Source organism: Convolutriloba macropyga, chromosome 9, assembly GCF_964194025.1.
Source record: "Convolutriloba macropyga chromosome 9, txConMacr16.3, whole genome shotgun sequence".
NCBI lineage: Eukaryota > Metazoa > Xenacoelomorpha > Acoela > Convolutidae > Convolutriloba > Convolutriloba macropyga.
The window spans coordinates 60693524-60715551 of record NC_134476.1 but is presented as its reverse complement, the minus strand read 5'-3'; the positions used below and the strand labels follow the sequence as shown (position 1 = coordinate 60715551).

The 22028-nt window shown below is 33.0% G+C and overlaps 1 protein-coding gene across 2 annotated transcripts in view; it reads right to left on the bottom strand.

Moving 5' to 3' along the window:
* The window catches only part of LOC142345508 (putative cytosolic iron-sulfur protein assembly protein Ciao1), a 53050-nt gene extending 31860 nt beyond the window's left edge, over positions 1–21190 (bottom strand). Inside the window, exons 1-3 of one of the 2 annotated variants that reach the window (XM_075397582.1) lie at positions 21034–21190; positions 12830–12974; positions 9529–9677 (exon numbers count right to left, since the gene is read on the bottom strand). In XM_075397582.1, coding sequence (XP_075253697.1) covers positions 9529–9677; positions 12830–12912 — 232 coding nt within the window. In that variant the 5' untranslated portion in view covers positions 12913–12974; positions 21034–21190. The remainder of the gene's footprint in view (positions 1–9528; positions 9678–12829; positions 12975–21033) is intronic. The other variant, XM_075397581.1, reaches the window with a different exon arrangement.
* Between the last annotated feature and the right edge of the window lie 838 nt (positions 21191–22028).

Genomic DNA, 22028 nt, shown 5'->3' with positions numbered 1-22028 from the left:
TTGTAATGGTACGCAATACTTTGTTCACACAGGGTTATCAAAGAGCTAAAATACCTGTTCAGGGAGAGAGAACGGGGAGGGGGTTTAATAAGCAGAGCGGTATACTATGAAATAAGCACAACATCAGAGCTTCATCATGAAGTTATATTGCGGACTAAAATGAAGTTATAAAAATTGAAACCAAAAATGCCCCCCCCCCACTTTTTCACCCCTAATAGTTTAACACCTATCGCTTAACCCCGGTTAGTTATCGCTCTATCAATTCACCACGATATTAACTCATTATATACTTGATACAATTAGCACTCGACAATTGCGAGGAGTTTTTTTGAGAGGCGACTTAGTGATATTAACGATGGAAATTTTCGATTGGTTTGGGTTTTCGACTATATTAGCCTCCTTTTCGAGTTCCGCAATTCTATCAACTTTTACCTAGTCATAGTCGCCCAATTTAATTAGCGCAACTTGTACTTTCTAATCTCTCTAAACTACCCACACCCATACAAGGGTGAGTAGTGATAATAAAACTACAGGAAAGGTGTCTGGGCATTTAAGAGATCTTTCAACTTTAATTACATTCATTTTAATCCCAACAGCGGCCGCTGGTTTCAGACGTGACGTCTTCATAGTTCCAAACACCAACTCACAGACGGTCAAATTGTAAATATTTGCCCAATTTAATCACAAAAATCTGAGCTACAAAAATTTATCGCCAATCTTGCTTTTGCTGACATTATAATTTTATGAAATCACAATAGCATAAAAGTGTGAGCAGCAGATCGATAAAACGATCAAGCATCATCATAAACCAAAAAATGTAGCATGGAACATATATTGCTCTTACACTTTTATGAATTCATTTGATCTTTACTGGAAATGTTAAATTTGTCCGGACAATAATAAATTTCAAGTACAAATCAAGATTTCAACAATAACTAAGCTTAAGCTGATTGAGTATCACATAAAATGCACTTACATGTTACGAATTTCGTCTCCTATAAACTTTGCCAAAATTTCCAGAACTTATTACAAACTCTTCAAGTCAGAAAGTGTCGATTTATTGAAGAAAAAGAACAACACTTATTTTATGGGCCGCATAAATCAGAATTAACACTTAAACGGCAGACAAAAAGACAAACAAATTCAAAACTGCACATTTGAAAACATCAAAGCCACTGTAACCAAACAGTAAAGCATAACCGCAAAGTTCAAAAACGTTTCTTGACCCTAACAACTGTCAGCCGAATTTACAAAAGAACGAACAATTCTTTCTACCATTTTTTAATTATATGAATTTACTCATATCCACCGCCATCTCTACGCCTTAACCTCTTGGGTTTAGTAAATAATTATATTAGTTAATTTCAGTAAAAGCCAGAAAAACAATTCACGTGGAATTGATCGGTTTTAACTCGAACCATTAAACGATTTAAACAATAAATAGATGGCCGATGAATAATGCCATTAACAAGACTACAATACAACACACACAAAAAATGAAATAAAACCAAATATTAAATCAAAGCATAAACTCAAAGCATAATTTTTTAAAAACCCTTTTAAAAACAATGTCAAATTAGCATCACATAAAAACTAAAATGATCAAATCAACTTGTAATTCTCTTAACAAGATATGGGACCTGACCTTAATGAGACTAGGCAACAAAAGAACAAGGAAAAAAAATTAAAGTGCTGAAAACCATTAACTATCAAATGAAATCATTAAATCATTTATAACTACAGAAGAAGCCATTGGTTTATTCGCTTTTCAGAATATGTCTTACGACTAATGAAAGAGCAACAAAAACAAAACAGTGAAAAATTCAAAAAAAAATGTGCTAAAAATAAGTGTGAATGCCATTAAAATCCTAAGCTATTAACTAAACTAAAATTACATATATATAATTCGGTCTCAACGCCAATTTGCATTTAGTTTTATTATATGACAAGACACTTGAAATTAAACTCAAATTTGGACAAAATTTCCTCGAAAATTAAAATTTTTTATGAAGCTCTTAGAGCTGAAAACCATTAACTATCAAATGAAATCATTAAATCATTTATAACTACAGAAGAAGCCATTGGTTTATTCGCTTTTCAGAATATGTCTTACGACTAATGAAAGAGCAACAAAAACAAAACAGTGAAAAATTCAAAAAAAAATGTGCTAAAAATAAGTGTGAATGCCATTAAAATCCTAAGCTATTAACTAAACTAAAATTACATATATATAATTCGGTCTCAACGCCAATTTGCATTTAGTTTTATTATATGACAAGACACTTGAAATTAAACTCAAATTTGGACAAAATTTCCTCGAAAATTAAAATTTTTTATGAAGCTCTTAGAGTCAAAGCCAGAAACCAGTATTTTAAACATCAACAAATAAATTTAAAAAAATTGAAATTCATTTCACCAAAAAATATGCCACCTGACATTGTTCAATCTAAGATAACAGAATCGAATCTAAGTTAACAGAAATAAGAAAAAATTGAAAAAACCAAAAAAACCAATAGCTATGGACTTAAAGCCTTAAATAGCTTAATCTGTACATCCAAAGGAAGCTTGTAACCTGTCATTATCCAGAATATATACCACAAATAGGACGACAATAATATGCAGTCAAAAAAACGACGTCGAAGCTGTTAAAACCTAACCTATTCCCCAAAAACCTTAAACAATATCAATTGCACTTTTTTGCAACGTCATTGTTGTGATACAATTTTGAAAAATGCACAAAAAAGCGGAAAAACTAACAAGAACGAAAATCAAAAACTCTTACTCTCAAAGCCAAAAACCAATTCTGAAAACGTAAAACGCAAGCAATGACGAGTAAATTGTAATTCACTAGAAAATGATGCAAAAAGTTAATAGTTTGATTTGAAATTCCATTTTTTGAATTTTTCTGGCTTCTTTAAAAACCTCCCTTTCGTTGCTGTTTTGTTGTTAGGGCCAATGAAAGTTCTTATTGGGTTAAGTTTAATTTAATTTCAAGATTTTTGCGATTTTTGTAGTTCTAGTATTTTTTTACCAATTATGCTTGCTCCAAGCACGCAACATTGCAAAAAATTTCCAAATAAGTTAAAAGTCAATTTTGGTAAATGTGTCCAAAATTGTTACATTTTTGCACAGATCAACGGACTTTGGGAATCCAGGATCAACAAAACAACCTTTGATGTCGGAATTTTCAACCAGCGAGTAAAAATTTGTCCCCAAAAGCAGTAGCGAAGCATACAAGTATCGCGAATCTATAAACATACCCTACAGATTGCCTGAAGATAGCCGCCGCTGATTCCGATAACCACGTTTCAGATTGAAACCATAGAAAATGAAAAAAATTGATTTTTGTACAAAAGCATTTTTAATGTGCGAACTATTTTGATGCCATTTCGTAGTTCAACGTAAAACGCAATGACGCATAAATTGTAATTCACTATAAAATGATGCAACAACGCTGCTGGAACTGATAAAAAAAATGACAGAATTAAGGCAAAATAGAGAAAAATCTCAAAACCAAGTATTTTTTGTTTTGCAAATAAAAATTTTTTGAAAGTCAAAAAACAATAAACTTTCAATTAAGAAGATATAAATTAACTTTAGCTCCATATGACGCTAATCTGACACGTCATTGGCGAGAGTAAGCCTTAAGACGACAAAATAACAAAACCCAAATCTCCAAAAAAATTTTATGCAAACAGTGTTGATTAAATCATTCCAGTGTTATAGCATTAGCGAGAGAAAAGAAAAAACCAGCAGAATTCGAACCCCCCGAATGGACCATACCTAGCCTCTTTTTGCTGTGGTTCTTTAAACGCAGGCAATTGTTCCAAATTTTAACGGAATTCAAAACTTTACGGAAAAAGTGAATATATCAAAAACTGGCGAATTTCTGATAATTATGGAGCTAAATTAAAAAAAAACAGAAAATATTTAATTCTTGAACAACCTCAGAGCGAACAAAAACAAATCAAATTCAAAAATTTGTTTTAGAAGCGCATTTCTGATAGAAAAAAGGCTAACTATTTGAACAATTTAGACAAATTGTCAGCAAAAATTCTGGATCCAATTGTTCTGCAACTTTATTGGGTACTTAAAATCCGAATACATTAACACGTTTGTTAACAAGTTTAACATTTTTAGAGCAAAATTGACAAAAAATGATCAAATATTCTGAAAATGTGAACAAAAACAACTGAAGTGGTCAAATATTCACAAAACTTTCAAGCTCGATAACTCCGTTGAAAAACACGAAATTGAAAAAAAAATCTTTTTAAATTTTATATTCTATGCTGTACGATTAATATAGCGATCGGTCAAAAATTAACTAAAAAAAGAAACCATTTGAGTATATAGTTCCTCGGAACAAAAAAAAACAATTTATCGGAACCTTTCTCTCGACGAGACGAAGTACAGGGAAAAAAAAGCGCGCAGAAGAAGACCTTATTGATTGTTCCCCTACCATGTTTTTTGTTGAGCGAATTTTGAAAAATGGGTTTTACAAAATATATGAAAAGAGATAAACATTGGACAAGTAATCTCTCAAAAGATTCACCTCAGCCTCAGATGAATGCCCTTCGGTAGGAATTGAAACTGGTCAGATGATTCGATTAAAGAGCCAATCTAAATTGCAGGGAAAATAATAAAGTCCCGAAACATACCTGCGTGTAAGCAGAGCAACTACTATATCATAATGATTTTTTATATACATTACATAATAATAAACTAGACTTTATGCCATAATTTAGCCGGAACAATAGACAATTACAAAACAAAAAGTCAGTTCTTGATATCAATTTCAAAAAAAATTGTAAATCAAAAACTGCAAAAATGACAAATAATTCGTTCCAAAATTTCTTAAGAAATGGCGCAAGACTTATGCTAAGCTTGCATTTTTTCTACAGGCCAAATCGGAAAACAAAATATAAAATCCTACAGAAAAATGAATGGTACCATATTACAGCTATGAATAGGCAGATTTTAGCATATAACAGTAAAGGAAAATCCATCAATCTCGAATTTTAAGTTTTGGGAATTTTTCCGCTCACGATTTTCTGATCGACATATAGGACGATCTGAAGACATTATACTGAAAAAAAGTTTAGTTTTTCTGTCAAAAATTATTTTTATAGCCACATAACGTTAGCTAAGAATAAACGTAAGCTAAGAAAAAAACAGTAAAATTTTCAGCCTATACTGTAACTTTAATCCCTTGACAATTTGACTGTAATTTTCCACTGGATTTGCGGAAAACTAGAAACCACTTATCGTGCACACTTACTGCACGTTTTTTCCAAAATAAAATTCCACATTCTTTTCTACAAGATGCAATTTTTTTTCAACTTTTCCTGAATGTTCTTTTTTTGTCCTTCTAAAATTTAAGGTACAACAACATTTCCGTCAGCTCAAACCTGATAGTTTAAAACTAAATGAGCATACATGCGACTCTTGATGGCATAATTAAACACAACTAATTCGTAACTATTAGGGCTACTTTTTCAAAACTGCTGATATAATTATTCTGCTCTGAAGTGAGAGGTAGCTCTATATGTTGGATTGGCCAACACAGTTTTTTTAAAAGGAAGAAGCTTTCAGAGAAGCAAAATTCTATATGTTGGAAAAATCTTTTTGCATTTATTTCCAATTTCGTTTGTATTTTTGTTTCTGTCCCTCGAGACTACAAGACTCATTCTGTGATTCTGCTGGCTCGCAAAGACTACTTGTTTGTATTTACGGAAGAACGATGATCTCTTTGAGGTCTTAAGCACATTTTTTTTTAAAAAAAATTAAAACAAAATAGAACTTCTTTCAAATTTCCAAATTTCTTTGTTTGTTTGGTGACCTATGTTGATTTAAAAACCTGTATTAGATTTGACTATTCAAAGAGTTGCAGTAAATATAATTAGTTTCAACTATTTTAATTTATTGCCTGTTTTGATTTCAAGCGTCAATCATTATTTCTGCTATCTGCAGAACTTGCAGTTTGTTTTTTTTCTGATCTGTTTGTGCACATTAACACGATCCCTTTAAACAGGTTAATTTTTCCTATTTTTTTAAAACAGTTCCTATTTCTTTGTTTCTGTTTCTTTGAGCACAAAAATTAGCAGCCGATATTTTTATACAGCATACGGAACCTAATCCAAGATTTTAACGACAAATATATTTTAATTTGAAATTCAAATTTTTGAATTCTTCTGGCTTCTTTAAAAGTTTTCCTTTCGTTGCTGTTTTGTTGTTAGGGCCAATGAATGTTCTTATTGGGTTAAGTTTAATTTAATTTCAAGATTTTTGCCGTTTTTGTAGTTCTAGTATTCTTTACCAACTATGCTTGCTCCAAGCACGCAACAATGCAAAAAATTTTCAAATAAGTTTAAAATCAATTTTGGTAAATGTGTCCAAAATTGTTACACTTTTGCACAGATCAACGGACTTTGGGAATCCAGGTTCAACAAAACAACCTTTGATGTAGGAATTTTCAACCAGCGAGTAAAAATTTGCCCCCAAGGCAGTAGCGAAGCATACAAGTATCGCGAATCTATAAACATACCCTACAGATTGCCTGAACATAGCCGCCGCTAATTCCGATAACCACCATTCAGATTGAAACAATAGAAAATGAAAAAAACTGATTTTTGTACAAAAGCATTTTTAATGTGCAAACTATTTTGATGCCATTTCGCAGTTGAGAAAACTCCTACTTCTCAGTGAGTGATAGGATACAGAGGACTAGTATAAAAACCAATACTCTAGAGATGATAACTAAGCATTAGCAAAGATAACTAAAAATTATAAGAACAAAGTTCAAGTGATGGGCATCCAAAATTAGGCTTAATGGGTTTTTATGGGTCTTTAGGCATTAAGGCTTAATGGGTCTTTATTGCATTAAGGCTTAATGGGTCTTTATTGGTCTTTTAATACTGAATTTGATCATTTTGAATCGCTTCGTTAAGCAACTGCTGTTTAAAAGCACTTTGGTCAGAATGAGAGATGAGTGAGGCTAGCCTAGAGAAGTCAATAAGATTTCACGCAAAATGTCGAAACAGCGGCAAAGTTTTTGTTCGACGAAGTAAAGTAACGAAGTAAATCCTCAGCTATTAACTAAACTAAAATTACATATATATAATTGGGTCTAAACGCCAATTTGCATTTAGTTTTATTTTATGACAAGACACGTGAAATTGAACTTGAATTTGAACAAAATTTCCTTTAATATCAAAATTTTTTATGAAGCTCTTAGAGTCAAAGCCAGAAACCAATATTTTAAACATCAACAAATAAATAAAAAATTGAAATTCATTTCACCAAAAAACATGCCACCTGACATTGTTCAATCTAAGATAACAGAATCGGATCTCAGTTAACAGAAATAAGGAAAAATTGAAAAAAAACCAAAAAAACATTATGGACTTAAAGCCTTAAATAGCTTAATCTGTACAACCAAAGGAAGCTTGTAACCTGTCATTATCCAGAATATATACCACTACAAATAGGACGACAGTATCCAGAAGTCAAAAACACAATTTAATTTTGAGAGAAAACGGTGTCGAAGCTGTTAAAGCCTAACCTATTCCCTAAAAACCTTACACATTATCAATTGCACTTTTTTGCAACGTCATTGTTCTGATACAAAAAAATGCACAAAAAAGCGGAAAAACTAACAAGAACGAAAAACGAAAACCCTTATTCTCAAAGCCAAAAACCAATTCTGAAAACGTAAAACGCAGTGGCGAGTAAATTGTAATTCAATAGAAAATTATGCAAAAAGTTCTGGCTTCTTTAAAAACTTTCCTTTCGTTGCTGTTTTGTTGTTAGGGCCAATGAATGTTCTTATTGGGTTAAGTTTAATTTAATTTCAAGATTTTTGCCGTTTTTGTAGTTCTAGTATTCTTTACCAACTATGCTTGCTCCAAGCACGCAACATTGCAAAAAGTTTTCAAATAAGTCATAAATCAATTTTGGTAAATATATCCAAAATTGTTACGCTTTTGCACAGATCAACGGACTTTGGGAATCCAGGTTCAACAAAACAACCTTTGATGTAGGAACTTTCAACCAGCGAGTAAAAATTTGCCCCCAAAAGCAGTAGCGAAGCATACAAGTATCGCGAATCTAAAAACATACCCTACAGATTGACTGAAGATAGCCGCCACTGATTCCGATAACCACCATTCAGATTGAAATAATAGAAAAGGAAATATATTGATTTTTGTACAAAAGCATTTTTAATGTGCGAACTATTTTGATGCCATTTCGTAGTTGAAAAAACTCCTGTTTCTCAAGGAGTGATAGGATACAGGGTACTAGTATAAAAGCCAATACTTTAGAGATGGTAACCAAGCATTAGCAAAGATAACTAAAACTTATAAGAACAAAGTTCAGTTCAAGTGACGGGCATCTAAAATTAGGCTTTATGGGTTTTTATGGGTCTTTAGGCATTAAGGCTTTATGGGTCTTTATTCGTTTTTAATACTGACTTTGATCATTTCGAATCGCTCTGTTGGGCAACTGCTGTTTAAAAGCACTTTGGTCAGAATGAGAGATGAGTAAAACTAGCCTAGAGAAGTCAACAAGATTTTACGCAAAATGTCGAAACAGCGGCAAAGATTTTGCTCGACGAAGTAAAAACAAAAATCGGAGTGCTATATTAGCCGGCGGAGATGCCAATAAAAAAGAAATATTAACAAAGAAAAATTGATGTTGAGACAGCAAAGTTTTGTCCAGTTGTCTTTGCGTGAACTGCTGGAGCTGGCTCATCATCTTCAAAAGCACTGAAACAACTTGTAGCTCTGTGCAAAAAGAGGACGGCTACGCTGACATGTCATAATATCGAAGGACAAAACTTAGCCTCGCTCTCCTAAGGAGCTCTATTCTCTGCATTCGGGGTTATAGGACACATAGGCGGTGCGAAATTGTTGACGCTTCAATGCGAGCTGTTGTTGAAGAAAGGAGGCGGTTAGTTTGACTTATCTACTTTCGGCATTAGTGCTTTGTTTTCAATAAATAGTTGACTATCTTTTGTTTTACATTTTTCTCAACTGATGATTGAGAAAGGAGGTAAGGGCTTTTCTGAATAGAAAAATTGTTATCTAACTATTGGGATATGCAAAGTAAATTTGTCGACTTAACAAGAAAAATAACCCGCGAACGCTGACTATACATCATATCTTAACTTTTTTAATGGGAACAATGGTCACAGTTAAAAACTCCCTGTGGAATCTCACAACCGTCCAAGCCAATCTTCGCTACTAAATTAAGACTGGTCTCTTTGTCTTATTCGACCCTCACATGTGTGCTGTGACAGCCGAGAGGTAAGGTGTTAGCACTTCAATTATGGTCCAATTCCATGCCTCTGCAAGTAAAAGCTTCAGACAAAAAGTGAGAACAGAAAACGAAAAGAGAAGTCTGAAATATGGACAGTAATAGAAAAGGACAGCTGAGAACAGGCTCCATTTAATCCGCGACAGAATAAAACGCCCAATGTTGTTTCATTGCCTTTACGCAGAAACAGAATGATTAATTGACCTAGCTTACCTAGCTTAGTTGAGCCTGGTGCCCAAGCAGTGCTTCTGACTGTTCTGTTGTGAGCATCTTGTAACACTGATACTGAGTGACAACTGTTCGAATTAGAGTCATATTTCCACAGTCGAATGGTGCGGTCAGCTGATGAACTGGTGAAATATCTAAACATAACAAACCTCAACCTAATTTACTTTTTTTGAATTTCTCATGAGAGGATGGTCTAAAGGATAAACAAACACGGCAGATTGCCGGAAAATAGCCGCCGTTGATTCCAATAAGCATGATTGGGATTGAACGAATAGAATATATTGAAAAAAAAGATTTTTGTACAAAAATATTTTTTTAAGTCCGATTTAATTTGATGGCATTTCGTAGTTGAACATACTTCTGTTTCTTAGAGAGAGAGACTACAGGGGCTACTATCAACACCAATAAGCATTAGAGGTGGTAACTAAGACATGGGAACGACGTTCAAATAGCGGGCATCTAAAATTGGGCTTTATGGGTTTATCCCGTTTCTATTTCTGACTTCAATTTTTTATACCGACTCTGTTCATTTTGAATTGCTTTGCTTAGCAACTGATGTTCAAATTCACTTTTAGCAGAATGAGAGAAGAGAGAAACTAGCCTAGAGAAGTCAAAAAGATTTCACGCAAAATGTCGAAAAAGCGGCAAAATGGTAAAGCGAAAAGTTTGACGAAGTAAAAAAACATAGCAGGACAAGTCCTGATACACAATTCAAAGAATTTTCATTTACTTAACAAACAACTAGACCTAGAACGGACAATGAGTGAATTGGGAAAACCATTTCTAAAAAAATCAGATGAAAAAAAAACAAAAAAAAAACAGAAAATCGATGTCAAAATGCTGCTAGGGAGAAGAAAAACCACTAGTGAGATATGTAATTTTGATTCTAACAAAAAACTAGGTCCAGAATGAGCTGTGAATGGATTGGGAAAACTATTTAGAAAAAAATCCGATCCAAAAAATCGAAAAAACAGTAAAAATCAGAGTGAAATTGCCGCATGTGAACAAAAAATCACTACCGAGAAACCGAATTTTTGTTCAAACATCGTTTTCTCACTCTACTTTAAATTTGGAGCGAAAAAATTTCACGCCGCAAAACCACTCGCTTTTTCGCTCCACTTCCTGTTTCGGCGTGACCAAAATCACCACTCCAATTTGACTTCAAAAATCATGAAAATGTGTGAACAGATCTTAAAAAAAAAAAACATAGCCGGAAGAATTCCGGAAACGACTCGAAGGAAAAAACGAACGCCCCTAACAAACATAAAACTTACTCTACTGATTGACCACAATAACTAACATAATGCTTATCCTACTGAATAACACTTGTCACTTTAAAACAAAAAAAAGAAAAAGAACAATGAAAAAATAACTGACCAGAAAAGACGATAAAGCACGTGATAAAAATTTTACATTGAGTTGCAAGTTCAAAAACAACTTTTGGCAAAAACCCGTGAAATAGGTTAAGTTTAATTTTGTTGAAACACTGCTATTTGAGACAAAAACCAAACACAAATTTCAAGTAGAATAAACGTAGGTAAAAGAAAGGAAATGAAAAACAAAACCAAATATTTTCTGTGAAAAAACAAAAAAAATTGGCCGCAAATAATGAATCAAATACCATTATGCTGAAATCAAATCATTATTTCAAAAAACTTTTAATACTACATCTGGTCAAGTGTCCACCAATCCAAATCATTGTTTATTTATTTGAGTAAAAACGAAGAACGAAAAAATAGAAAAAAAGTTAGTGTTTAAGAAAAGTTAGTGATATTTGTCATTGAAAAGTGCACTAAATACATTTCAACGAAACCTCTAGAAAAGCTCCTATCAAAAACTAGACCATTAAAAACTAGCAAAAAGCAGACAATCAGAAGAACTCAGCAAAAATTCCAAAAAAAAACACGAAAATTTGCGGAACTCTTCATAAAAGTTACTCAATTATCTTTAACAAAATGATTCAAAACTGAATTCAAAATCATCAACATGCATGAAGGACAACTAATTTGGACTATAGGCATCCCCAAATGCTATAAAAAATTGAAGAACAAAGGGCATTTAAAAAAATTGAAAAAAAATCATAGAAAAAATTGAGCTTTTCTTCACTTTCACGGGAGCACATAGACCCAAAAAACGTTAATTGGAGTGAATTAGTACTGGAAGACTTCGAAAACAATAGGAAAGTCGAATAGGCTGAAAAATTTTTCTAAGTTTAGAAAAAAAAAACGAAAAACAGCAAAAAATTAAGAAAAATAATTCAAAATTTTTCAGTTTATTGTCATTTTTCTAAACAAAAAAATCGTTTCCAACCTAAGAGAATGTAATCACTTGGTATCTAAAAACTCAGTTACTAACATGCGTATATTCAAAGCCATTACAAAGCATTATAACAAAACAAAACGCAAAAAATTGCTTAAATTCGCCTAAAATTCAGCAAAATAGCTGAAAAACCAGCAAAATGGCATAAAAATCTTATTAATGACCAAAAACTTGCGAATCACTATTAAAACAACCCTAAGCATCACACAATATCATAATCAGACCTCTAAACCAAAAAATAACAAAAAAACTGTTTTAAAAAGCCGCATGTGAACAAAAAAATTTCGCTCGCTTAGAGAAAATTTTTTCACACATCAATTTATCGCTCTCTCAAAAACAGCGGTATGAACAAAAACCACTCTCTTTTCGCTCCACTCTTCAATTTTGTTCAGCACAAAAACCACTCCAAATTTTTTCACGCGTTTCATTTCCCGCTTTAAAAATCACTCCAATAAAATTGATTAAAAAAAAAAAGGACTTCTCCAATACTCCTCTTCGAGTCGTAAAAAAAGACAGCGCCCCAATACAATTCAAATTCTTTGAATTGTAAAAAAATACGAGCGCAATAATAGCCGGCTGAGAAGATGAGGGCGGCTATTAAAAAGACAAGAAAGTAGTGACACTTCACATTCATATTGGAGTTGGAGTTTCTTAAACTAAATTGACACCTACCATGTGCCACATAAATACTGTGAGAAAACGCCAGCGATAATTCAAAAACTTCAGAGCTTAGAAAATTGTATCAACCAATGTATTTAGAAGTCATATAGCCATGTATTTTCAGAGATCTTAAAACTGAAATGTACCGTTCATTTTTAGGACTGACCCACCTCAGTTGCAACCTCACCATTCGACTTTACATAAAAGATGATTTTGTGGAACTATTTGTGGTTTTTGCGTAAGATCAATGGACAATGTGTTGATTGAAGAAAGCAGGAGGAACTAAGAAAGAAAGAGGAGAACTGACTTTCCATGATTGGGTTCCCATGCCACGTGCCACACTCTATCCTGATGACCTTCCAAAGTCTCACTACACGTCATGTAACTCATCTCACATTCAGTATGTCTTTCTTCACACCACTAAACAATCTCAGAACTGCAAAGTAACCTCACTGCAAAGAACGATAAAAATAGTTTATTACAAACATCTTTAAGTGAAAGACAGCCTCGAAAATATTGTTCAGACGAATTTACCTTTAAAATGCTCCAAATTACTATCTACTAAGTCATTACGTACAGAGTATAACTTGCGACGTATTTAAGTGTGATATATTTACTAACTCAAGAGGAAAATTTTATGAAACCTAAATGTTTCCATTTCGCATTTCAGGTATGGTCTTTATTTTCTCATAAGTGTTCCGACCTTATGTAACGAGGACAAGAACCTATGCTAGCCTGGCTATTTCTGCATTTTCGACGGCCTAAATAATCATCGAAGAAATACATGTATTGTACCATTCGAAAGCCCTCGCAGAGTGGAATATTTAGGCAACGTTGGTTTATGTTAAGATCTTTTTATAATCTACGTTTTTTTGAGAAAATAAAAAATTTCTAATCAAAACTTCTATATAAAAATAGCAAGGCCTGTCGTCCAAATTTAGTTTTTGCTGAAAAGATCAGACCATAAAAAACCTTTAAAAGTTTAGACCTAAATTCGACCGAAACTATGAAGTTCATTATCTTATTCACATCTTAGAACAGACTTTGATTTTTTTCATTCTATCAATAGAGTAAATGGCAACACTCTTTCATCTGCTTGCATAAAAAATTAAATTCCAAGGATTTGTAGAATAAGGACTAAAAAAATAGAAACTTATTTAAAATCACTACGTTTCTTCTTATTAGACATTGTATTCACTTCCCATCTTTCAACAACTACAAACTTACGGAAAAACGCATTCATTAAATGACTTTAAAAGCAACGGAGATTGATTAAAACAACCTTTAATATTAAAATAATTCAACTTCTCGCTCCAGTTCAAAAAATATTTCTAGAAAAAACAGCAATATTATTTCAGATTTCAATTAAACAAATTTAACAATCTGATTATCGATTAAATTGTTTCTGAACTTAACATTCTTCCAAAAACTCATTTTCAAACGTTAGGCATCGTGATATCACTTTAAATTGATCTTAATCCATTTTAACCAACAGTAGTTCAACTGAAAAAAGTTGACCTTTTCGATAAACCCCGGTTTTATTTAGAGATTTAATCGTGAAAAAATCTCGAATTAATAAATTTTCAAAGGTGGACTCAAGTATAAGATTTCCAAGTTTCTTGGTAATCGCTTCCTTGCATTTTACATCAAAAGTCTTTTTGTACTCAAAGCATTTCAGTGGTCAATCATAGTCTTCAGGTTGCCAAAACAGCTGCAAAATAGCCTTGCTGGCCGTAGAAAAAGTTGAAAAAGTTAAAGCCACTTGAAAATTTGCAAAAAAACTTTTAGCGATATATTAATACGGCTTTTTCAAATTAACTCCGCAGAAACCTTTTTAATAGGAGTCTTAATTAAACACATGAGTTTCTATGAATTTAAACTAATTCATATTAAACTTAAGTTGTAAAGTGCAAAAGTCAATTTCTTGGGGGAGAGAGGGAACTGACGTAGGGCCATAAACTCACAACGCAAAAGATCACAAACCTTTAGCTAGATAGAGTAAGCAATGAATGGCGTCACGTGAACAAAACCTGTTAGACGAAAACGTTCAGAAAAGTTGTATCTTTCTGCTTTGCTGTCTGAACAATGTAAAACGAAAACAAGTGTAGTGTAAGACGACGAAACAAAACAACACAGGAATCCATGCATATGTTAAATTGCATAGCAGAAAAGTCTTACTTTCCATATCAAAAATTTCTGATTTTAGGGAATTTCTTATTGTTTTTCTAAATCAGTAACAAAAATGAAGTTCTCAACAGACGGTATAGCTCAATTTGTCCAATAATCTATTTTAAATCAAAACCTTTCAATAATCTAAGGAAATAACGGACGTACATTGCATCAACTTTAACAGCATACGATATAAAAAACAAATCAATAGGCAACAAATTCTGCGCTTGAAAACAAATAGCCAATTTTCATTGAAAGAGCATTTCGCTGGCACTGCTACTAATTGAAAAGTATATATTCCAAATTCCAATGCTCCGAAAAAATCAGATTCTCAAACAATGCACAATAGCGGTATTAAAGGTTTTATTTTGATCTATTCATTTCAAGAAAAATTTGAGCAAAAATTTTTGTTAAGCAGAACCAAAACAAATAAAACATAAACCGACTAATGTTGGAAGAATTGCTCTCGATCGACAGGCAAGTGCAAAAACTTTTGATCCCGTCGGGATTCGAACCACTGACCTCTCGGTCCTCAACCAGATGCACTGACCACTCGGCTACCAGTCTCTTGTCTATGCTTTGCTGCAACCGACTTCATATTAGCAACAAGCTTTACTTCGGAGTGAGAGCAAAAGAGATCACTCAAAAATAAAGAACGAAAGCGTGAAAAGTCACTTGAGAAATCAAAGAATGTTCTAGAAGAAAAGCGCAAAATTGTCAAGCGAAAGATTTGCATAAAAAAGACACACACCTTTACAATAATTGCTATGAACTGCGTTCAAGAGCAATTAATGAATAATATTTTAGCTTTAACTATTGACAACATGACATGCTTTCAAACGCCTAACAACTAAACTTATTCTAAAATACCAGCACAGATTAACACGTGAAAAACCCGTCATTTGACGCATAAATTTTAACTTTCTTTCTACGTAATTTTTGAGAAATAAACATCAACGGATTAACGTCTGACGAATTGCGCGCAAGCGATAGAAGAGTAGTTCAAAAATAACTCAAGCGTCCGAAAAATCGGACAGAATGGGTTTAAGCCTGGATGGCTCACTGCAAGTTTTAACATTTTGACTATTTCAGCTTAATTAAGTCGAGCTTAGCAAGAGACTTAATTTTGGAAAGAGAGCATTTTAGATCATGCAAAAATTAAAGTCAAACGTCAAGAAATTACTTGAAAGTCACTGGAAAAACTCCAGAACATTCTATCAAAGTGCAAGAACGGCTAAGTGAACCTTTTACATAAGAAGACGCAATATTATTTCAGATTTCAATTAAACAAATTTAACAATCTGATTATCGATTAAATTGTTTCTGAACTTAACATTCTTCCAAACTCATTTTCAAACGTTAGGCATCGTGATATCACTTTAAATTGATCTTAATCCATTTTAACCAACAGTAGTTCAACTGAAAAAAGTTGACCTTTTCGATAAACCCCGGTTTTATTTAGAGATTTAATCGTGAAAAAATCTCGAATTAATAAATTTTCAAAGGTGGACTCAAGTATAAGATTTCCAAGTTTCTTGGTAATCGCTTCCTTGCATTTTACATCAAAAGTCTTTTTGTACTCAAAGCATTTCAGTGGTCAATCATAGTCTTCAGGTTGCCAAAACAGCTGCAAAATAGCCTTGCTGGCCGTAGAAAAAGTTGAAAAAGTTAAAGCCACTTGAAAATTTGCAAAAAAACTTTTAGCGATATATTAATACGGCTTTTTCAAATTAACTCCGCAGAAACCTTTTTAATAGGAGTCTTAATTAAACATATGAGTTTCTATGAATTTAAACTAATTCATATTAAACTTAAGTTGTAAAGTGCAAAAGTCAATTTCTTGGGGGAGAGAGGGAACTGACGTAGGGCCATAAACTCACAACGCAAAAGATCACAAACCTTTAGCTAGATAGAGTAAGCAATGAATGGCGTCACGTGAACAAAACCTGTTAGACGAAAACGTTCAGAAAAGTTGTATCTTTCTGCTTTGCTGTCTGAACAATGTAAAACGAAAACAAGTGTAGTGTAAGACGACGAAACAAAACAACACAGGAATCCATGCATATGTTAAATTGCATAGCAGAAAAGTCTTACTTTCCATATCAAAAATTTCTGATTTTAGGGAATTTCTTATTGTTTTTCTAAATCAGTAACAAAAATGAAGTTCTCAACAGACGGTATAGCTCAATTTGTCCAATAATCTATTTTAAATCAAAACCTTTCAATAATCTAAGGAAATAACGGACGTACATTGCATCAACTTTAACAGCATACGATATAAAAAACAAATCAATAGGCAACAAATTCTGCGCTTGAAAACAAATAGCCAATTTTCATTGAAAGAGCATTTCGCTGGCACTGCTACTAATTGAAAAGTATATATTCCAAATTCCAATGCTCCGAAAAAATCAGATTCTCAAACAATGCACAATAGCGGTATTAAAGGTTTTATTTTGATCTATTCATTTCAAGAAAAATTTGAGCAAAAATTTTTGTTAAGCAGAACCAAAACAAATAAAACATAAACCGACTAATGTTGGAAGAATTGCTCTCGATCGACAGGCAAGTGCAAAAACTTTTGATCCCGTCGGGATTCGAACCACTGACCTCTCGGTCCTCAACCAGATGCACTGACCACTCGGCTACCAGTCTCTTGTCTATGCTTTGCTGCAACCGACTTCATATTAGCAACAAGCTTTACTTCGGAGTGAGAGCAAAAGAGATCACTCAAAAATAAAGAACGAAAGCGTGAAAAGTCACTTGAGAAATCAAAGAATGTTCTAGAAGAAAAGCGCAAAATTGTCAAGCAAAAGATTTGCATAAAAAAGACACACACCTTTACAATAATTGCTATGAACTGCGTTCAAGAGCAATTAATGAATAATATTTTAGCTTTAACTATTGACAACATGACATGCTTTCAAACGCCTAACAACTAAACTTATTCTAAAATACCAGCACAGATTAACGCGTGAAAAACCCGACATTTGACGCATAAATTTTAACTTTCTTTCTACGTAATTTTTGAAAAATAAACATCAACCGATTAACGTCTGACGAATTGCGCGCAAGCGATAGAAGGGTAGTTCAAAAACAATTCAAGCGTCCGAAAAATCGGACAGAATGGGTTTAAGCCTGGATGGCTCACTGCAAGTTTTAACATTTTAACTATTTCAGCTTAATTAATTCGAGCTTAGCAAGAGACTTAATTTTGGAAAGAGAGCATTTTAGATCATGCAAAAATTAAAGTCAAACGTCAAGAAATTACTTGAAAGTCACTGGAAAAACTCCAGAACATTCTATCAAAGTGCAAGAACGGCTAAGTGAACCTTTTACATAAGACACGCGTTTGTTATCAATAACTGCTTCCAGAGTAATTAAAAATGCTTGATAAAACCAAAAAATATTGAGAATACTAAGCTACTAACACCTTTTACTGCATTATAATCTAGACGAAGAGAAAAACATAGCTGGAAGATTGCCAGAAAATAGCCGCAATAGATTTGTAGATCGGCGGTCTAAAAAAACAGTTAAAAAGACAGATCAAAAAAAATTGTCTTTTCATTGAAGGCTGATTTGTTATATTTTTATTAAAATCTGTATAAGTTATTGCTGCCTCTATTAGCTGATCTCAAATAACCTTCATTTATAGTGACAAACACCCATTTGACCTTATCTCTTTGAATTAAAGTAAAAAGTCAATTTCAAAGTGAGGAAGTCATTTTTGAGAGTGAGGTAAGTCAAGTGTGACCAAAAATTTAATCATGCGATTGAACAAAAAAACTCGCTCCACTAAGAGCGAAAAATGACGTCACACATGCAATTCAGTTGAAATTGCATGAACGAATGAACACAAAGTGGCTGTGATGTCATATGGTCGTAGCAAAAATTATGAAATAAAAAAAACAGCAGGACAAGTCCTGAAATACAATTCAAAGAATTGAATGAAAAACTCAAAAGTACTCTTCCTGACCAGCAGATCAACTGAACAACAATGCCAGCCAAAACACAAACAAAATCATCTCGAAAAATTGAGAAAGAAAAACAATCAAACAAACTAAACAAAAATATACTCATTGCTAAAACTCTTGAAGCTTTTAAACTTGAGGCAAAATTTTTTCCCTTTAAAAACACTAATTTCAAAATTATGTCAAAACCAAATTTTGTTTGTGAAATTGGTCCAGTATTATATCTGCAAGAACTGAAACAAAATTCATTGGCCCTTGAAGATCGATTAACTCGAAAATGACCAAAAAATTTTAAAAAAAGGAATGAAATGCAAATTATGAAATGTGGCTGAAAAACGTGATATTAATATCTTCAAACTCATTTCTGTGTCTCTAGAAGCTATCCAATAACCCAATTCAAAACCTTAAAAAATTCATTGGCTCAAATATCGATAGGCAATAATTTTTAGAAATTTAAAACTTCAAAAAATAGAAATTCGGTCTATAAAAATGTTGAAAGCCGTTCAATTGCCCCCTAGCAACTATTTAATAACATACTATCCAACCCTGGATGAGGTTACCGACGCAAGATGATGGCCACTGACGCAAGAAAAACTAAATAATACAAATGTTGAAAAAACTTGAAAAAAAATTGCTAATTTTTCAAGAAGCTTCTAAAAGTCGAAAAGTTTAATTATTGAAAACAAATCCATTGAAACTAGCAACCATGCAGTAACCTTTTATCAGAACGTGGAATAGGCCTTCTCACACTTGAGAATGGACAAATATCAAAAATTCACAAACACTTTAGGAAACCCAAAAAAATTTGCAGATTTTATCAAAAAAATGCTAAAATTCGAGGCATTGAAACGTTGGAAAGCAATCCACTGTTTTGTCAAAAAATTGCTATAAATTGTGATACTCTAAATTTGAAACCTATTCCATTGCCACTATAAAATTTTCAGAAACTTATTACCCAACCCCTAATTAGGTTTTCTGGACCCTGAGACTCAAGCAACCTGAATAATGACAATAAATATCAAAAAATATGAAAAATATTTGTCATAATAAAAAGTTTTGTCAAAAAATGCTAAAATTCGTGGTGTCAAAAAGTTGAAAACCATTTCATTACCACTAGAAATTATGCAAAAATCTATTATCAAACCCTAGAGGAGGCTTCTTGACACCTAGGGCTGAAAAAACTTAAAAAAACTCAAAAAATTTTCAAAAAACCTGAAAAAAATTAGTATCATTTTGCGTGTTTGTGTTTGTAGTACCAAAACATATAGCTCATAAAATGGTCATAGCAAGTAACTTTGTCTCGCAAAAGGCCTTCATCGACTTTTAAAAACTTCAACCTAAGACTAATCAAACAAAAAACTCAAAAAAATCACAAAAAAAAACATGAAAAATTCCTCCATTTTGAGCCCAAAAACTCCTAAAAATGACCTTTTAACCTTAAATTAAGGTCATCCCAGCAGCTACAGCACTATAATCACTTGAAGTACTACTAAAGCTCACTTTGGGCCTCTAATAAAACTTAATGCCCGCTGGGCTTTACCTGTTTATCCCGTTTTGAAAGATCAAAGTAATTGAAAAATGTGTGAACACATCTTACAAAAAAAAAAACAGCGCACCAATACAATTCAAATTCTTTGAATTGTAAAAAACCAAGAGAAGGCCAATAACAGCCCCAGCTATCGCTGTGCGGCTATTAAACAAAATTTATTTGAAGTTTACACAATTGCAAATTGTTCCAAATATCTTTAAATTTTGGCGTACGTTTCTACGATAAAGGTGGGTAAAATAAAGGCATAATTATCAATCTTAATAGAAACGACAGTTGAGCAATGGAGACTTTTTCTTGCAAATTCTATGCTGTGTTTTAATGACAAGCTTTGGACGTATTCAAGCGTTCCTGCAACATTGCTACTATATGATGTCTTGCATGCTGTGCAATACAAATGCGCAAAGAAAACTATGGAGCACACAGAATAATGAAAGCCTTCTTGTTTTATTAATGGTCCTCTCTATTAAACAAATAGGTATTATAGTAGTCGATCTGACCTAACAATCAAATAGCCGAGACAAAGAAGATTTCTAAAGATACCGAAATGTTATAAAAATCGCTTAAAAATGATAAACGCAATTATGTACTTAATTATTACTATTATCATCAATTATAGCTCTGACTCACAACCTCAAATTGATTTCAACAAAGGGTGAATTTTACGTGAACATTTTTCGCGCTATGATCGCACAGCTTTTTCCACCCAAGAGGCATATTTTTATTTTCACGCCAATGCAAATAAATGTGGTCCTTACTGATTGTCTATGACAATTATTAAGGTGACACCCTACCCCTCCCTACTGAATTAGGCCCATATTTTATTACCTGATTCCCACCTACAAGTTTTCCTTGATTGGTCACAACAATCCCAAATTTGCTCCAGCGGTTGACCAACAAAGGGGCAATTAATCAATCCAGCAGCAGCACCCTCACCCCACGCACATAAAACTCATTAAACAAATCTGAAAAGGGACACAACTTGTTAATAAATTAATCAAAAATAAATTAGTTTACGAGTTATGAATACATAAACATCAGTTACATAACTATAAATCGCTTTATTAATTCAAGAACGCGTCAAACGCTTTAGAGAAATCCTTAGAATCTGTTTTTAATTTCATCGATGTCCATAAATTTTATTTTGCAGTCTAGTAAATTTAAGATGTTAAGTCATAGTTTCTACACAATTCACTCTCCCCAAATTAGTCCCTTCATAAAGCGATCAATTCAACACCCCAACTTAAGGTGTGTTGATTGGTTCTGGGGTAAGCTGTGTTTACCTATCACTACAGGGTTTCTAATCCTCAGGGCTAAATTACACTGCGGGAAAAGTTGGGCTAAATTAATTTTGGACATTTACAACTGTAGCTGAAGTCGGGTTTTGTTTGCTCAGACTATGTCACACTGGAGCAAAATATAATATCATCTGGGGTATTGATTAAATTTGAGTTACTTTAAGATACCATTTACAAACTCCATTAGCAATTGGAAACAAGAGCAATTTTTTCGCAAAAAAACATTTAGCGCTGTTTTTGAAAAGACAAAAAAAAATATTCAAACATTTACATCATCAGATGCTGGTAGACTTTGGAATTTTAACTTTTCCAAGGGTTATTATTTTTTTAAAATTGATCGAGGCAATAGACGATCATGCCTAACAATTTAGCCCAAAAAGATAACAGTAACCGAATCACTCGTCAACCCTGAAGAAGAAAATACAAACGCGAAATCGCTGTAGAAGATCATTCAAAATTGCCAGCAGCTCGAAAACAAGATCTACTGTGCAGGATTGCATGTTGCTTCATAATAAATAGGCTAGA